We start from the raw sequence: 3,133 nt of genomic DNA, 5'->3' as shown, positions 1-3,133 counted from the left end.
TCACATATGTAATGGATGTTGGTAGTGAAACAGAGGTCCCAAATTTAATTTCCTCCAATCTAATTACATTGGTCCCTTAATCATCCCAGCCGTAAGCACTATTGGCAGTTTGATGCTCCCGTGTTGCCAGCCACCAATCTGGAGAAATATGAAAGGATGAAATATGGGGTGAGAGAGAGAGAGAGAGAGAGACAGAGAGACAGAGAGAAAGTATATATAAATATATATATATATATATATATATATATATATATATATATATATATATATATATATATACAGAGAGAGAGAAAGAGAGAAAGAGAGATAGAGAAAGAAAGAGAGAGAGAGAGAGAGAGAGGGGAAGAGACAGAGAGAGAGAGAAAGAGAGAGAGAGAGAGAGAGAGAGAGAGAGAGAGAGAGAGAGAGAGAGAGAGAGAGAGCACCCTGGGCCTATACAGACAAACACAGTCCACCCTCTATTAATCTGTCAGAGAGAGCAGGATGCTAAAACTAATTAATTTGGAGAAGCGGTGTGATGGACGTTCATCAGCTAAGACAACAAGTGAATGAACGGATTAGTCCTGGGGTGTGTGTGAGTGTGTGTGTGTGTGTCTGTGTGTGTATGTGTGTGTGTGTGTGTGTGTTGTGTGTGTGTGTGTGTGTGTGTGTGTGTGTGTGTGTGTGTGTGTGTTTGGGTGTGTGGGTGTGTGTGCGCGTGTGTGTGAGCGGGTGTTTGGGGTTTGAGTGCCTTCCAGGCAAGCACTGCCACTGGGCTTCAGGAGGAGGAGGGAGATGGAGATAAATAACAGAGAGGAAATGTCCTGATTAGGAGCGTAGAGGACAGGCTCAGTGTTCTCCTCTAAGGATGGATATGGACCCAGTGACCTGATGTCTCTCTCTCTCTCTCTCTCTCTCTCTCTCTCTCTCTCTCTATGTCTGTCTGCCTTTCCCTCTCTGTCTCTGACGCTGTCTGTCAGTCCATCGTTCTCTTTCTGTCTGTCTCTCTCTCTATCTCTCTGTCTGACTATCTGTCTCTCTATCTATCTGTCTGTCTGTCTGTCTGTCTGTCTGTCTGTCTGTCTGTCTTGTCTGTTTGGGCCCTGCGGTGCTTGTCGAGGCCGGCTAATCTGCGCCCCGGAGTGGTGAACCGGGATTAGTGGGTGGCATAAAATGCTGAGCACCGGCATCTGCGTTGACACGTCTTTGGTTCCGAGGTGGTCGTAAAACACGGTCTGCGCCCGCACCTTCTCGCCTCACGCGGCGCCCATAACTCAAACAAACGGTCGGCGCTGGCACAGCATTCTGGGTAGGGGAGCATGACACGGGCAGTGTTTTTTACGAGCGGAGGAAAAAGGGGGGGGGGGGCAAGGGGGGAAGGTAGGGGTAGATGGGAGTTTGGGGTTGGGGGAGATCGGGGAAGAAATGGGGGGAACTAGAGATGGGGGTGTGGGGGCTGGGGAGGGGGGGGGGGCAGGAGGAGGCTAGGGGGAGGCTGAAAGAGACTGAAAGAGACACGGTGCTGGAGAAGGGGGGAGGGTAGAGGGGAGACCTAGGAAGAGGCAGCTCTAAGACAGCCGGGGGTTGGTGAGTTATGCCCTCGCATTGTTTTACCAACAAGCTGCAGAGCTGTTGACTCTCAATCACCCTTTGCGTTGTGTTGATATAGCATGTGTGAGCCCTCAGTACTTAGACCAGAGAGATGACAACGTGGTAACGTCCTAGAGGGCCAATAACTCACTGTCAACCCAGCGGAGGCTTCGTCTGCAGGCAGCAGGCCACCGTACCCTGCAGGAGCTACTGGATGCTATGCATCATGGTATATACTGTATAGTATATACTGTATAGTACTGAATAATGTATAGTATGATGTACTACACAGAATAGAGACATACATTGCACAGTATGCTACACGGTTAAATACATCATCGACTGATCTTATTCGCACCTTAAAAACAAGACACAAAGAAAAACAAGGTGATTAGAAATAAACCCCTCAAAAACATGTTTACATGTGAGTGGGGGCCTTATCCTTTAAAAACCAAAGCAAAATGAAAGTGAGTGTGTCTGAGTCACTGTTGGTCGTGCTTTAGCAGATAGCTGAAGCATGGAGACCTACACAGTAGCACCCGGCCATTTTGTCCCGTCCAGTCAGCGGACCCCATTTTCAGATGGACAGATTCTATCTAAGATTGACAGATACAGTAGTCAGCAGAGTGTGCGTGTGCGTGTGCGTGTGTGTATGTATGTGTGTGTGTGTGTGTGTGTGTGTCTGTGTGTGTGTGTGTGTGTGTGTGTGTGAGTGGAGCTGACACTTAACAGAAACCAGCCGAGAGAGAGAGAGAGAGAGAGAGAGAGAGAGAGAGAGAGAGAGAGAGAGAGAACGGGAATAAAACGGCAGGACGCCCAGAAACCCCAGATACACTCATCCCCGTCTGCTCTGCTCTGACCTATTCAGACATGTGACATATTTGTCTCATTTGTTTAGTAACAGGCTGCAATAACAGCCCTCGCCAGTTTCTTGGCACATTTTTTTTTTTTTTTTTTTTAAACAGAGCAGAATGTCAACGTGATGCAGGGGGAGGAGAGAGTGACTGGAACTCAGAGGTTAATAAAGCCATGCTGCTCGGGGACATGAGAGTGGGGTTACTGTGTGTGTGCGGAGAGAGAGGGAGAGAGTGTGTCCCTACTACTATAGCCCTGGTACAAAAGGACAGCATTAGGGGGAGGGGAGGGGAGGGGAGGGGAGGGGAGGGGAGGGGAGGGGAGGGGAGGGGGGGGGGGTGGAGAGAACATATGAGAAAATCAATGCATTGGCCGACTGGGACCTGTCAGAGTTTTTCTTTGGGAAAATGGAGGAGTCACCTTGGTGGGGCTGGAAGTGTCCTGAGCAGGATGAGGGAGTTGGGGAGGGGGCGGGGGCGGGGGGGGGACTGCTCTAAGCATCCGCTGCCCCTTAGAGGATGCTTAGAGGACCCCCCTCTAAGCATCCCCTGCCCCTTCCCCTCCCTCCCCCCTCCCTTCCCACTCTCTGTGTTTTACAACAAAACAGCTGAAAAAAATGTGCCATCACCAGCTGAAACAATAGCCGTGGCTAACTGTGCTAATCGCTATTACACGGGGTCTGCTTTGATTGGCCGTCCGTCTCTCTCTC

At 49.8% G+C, this 3,133-nt stretch overlaps 1 protein-coding gene across 1 annotated transcript in view; it reads right to left on the bottom strand.

Annotated features, from left to right (window-relative positions):
• slit3 (slit homolog 3) overlaps positions 1-3,133 on the bottom strand; it is a 102,883-nt gene that overhangs the window by 12,534 nt on the left and 87,216 nt on the right. Inside the window, exon 6 of the mRNA XM_083685628.1 lies at positions 1,416-1,501. Coding sequence (XP_083541754.1) covers positions 1,416-1,501 — 86 coding nt within the window. The remainder of the gene's footprint in view (positions 1-1,415; positions 1,502-3,133) is intronic.

The sequence above is a fragment of the Argentina silus genome (assembly GCF_951799395.1).
Source record: "Argentina silus genome assembly, chromosome: 15".
NCBI lineage: Eukaryota > Metazoa > Chordata > Actinopteri > Argentiniformes > Argentinidae > Argentina > Argentina silus.
This window is presented reverse-complemented; position numbering and strand designations above follow the sequence as displayed.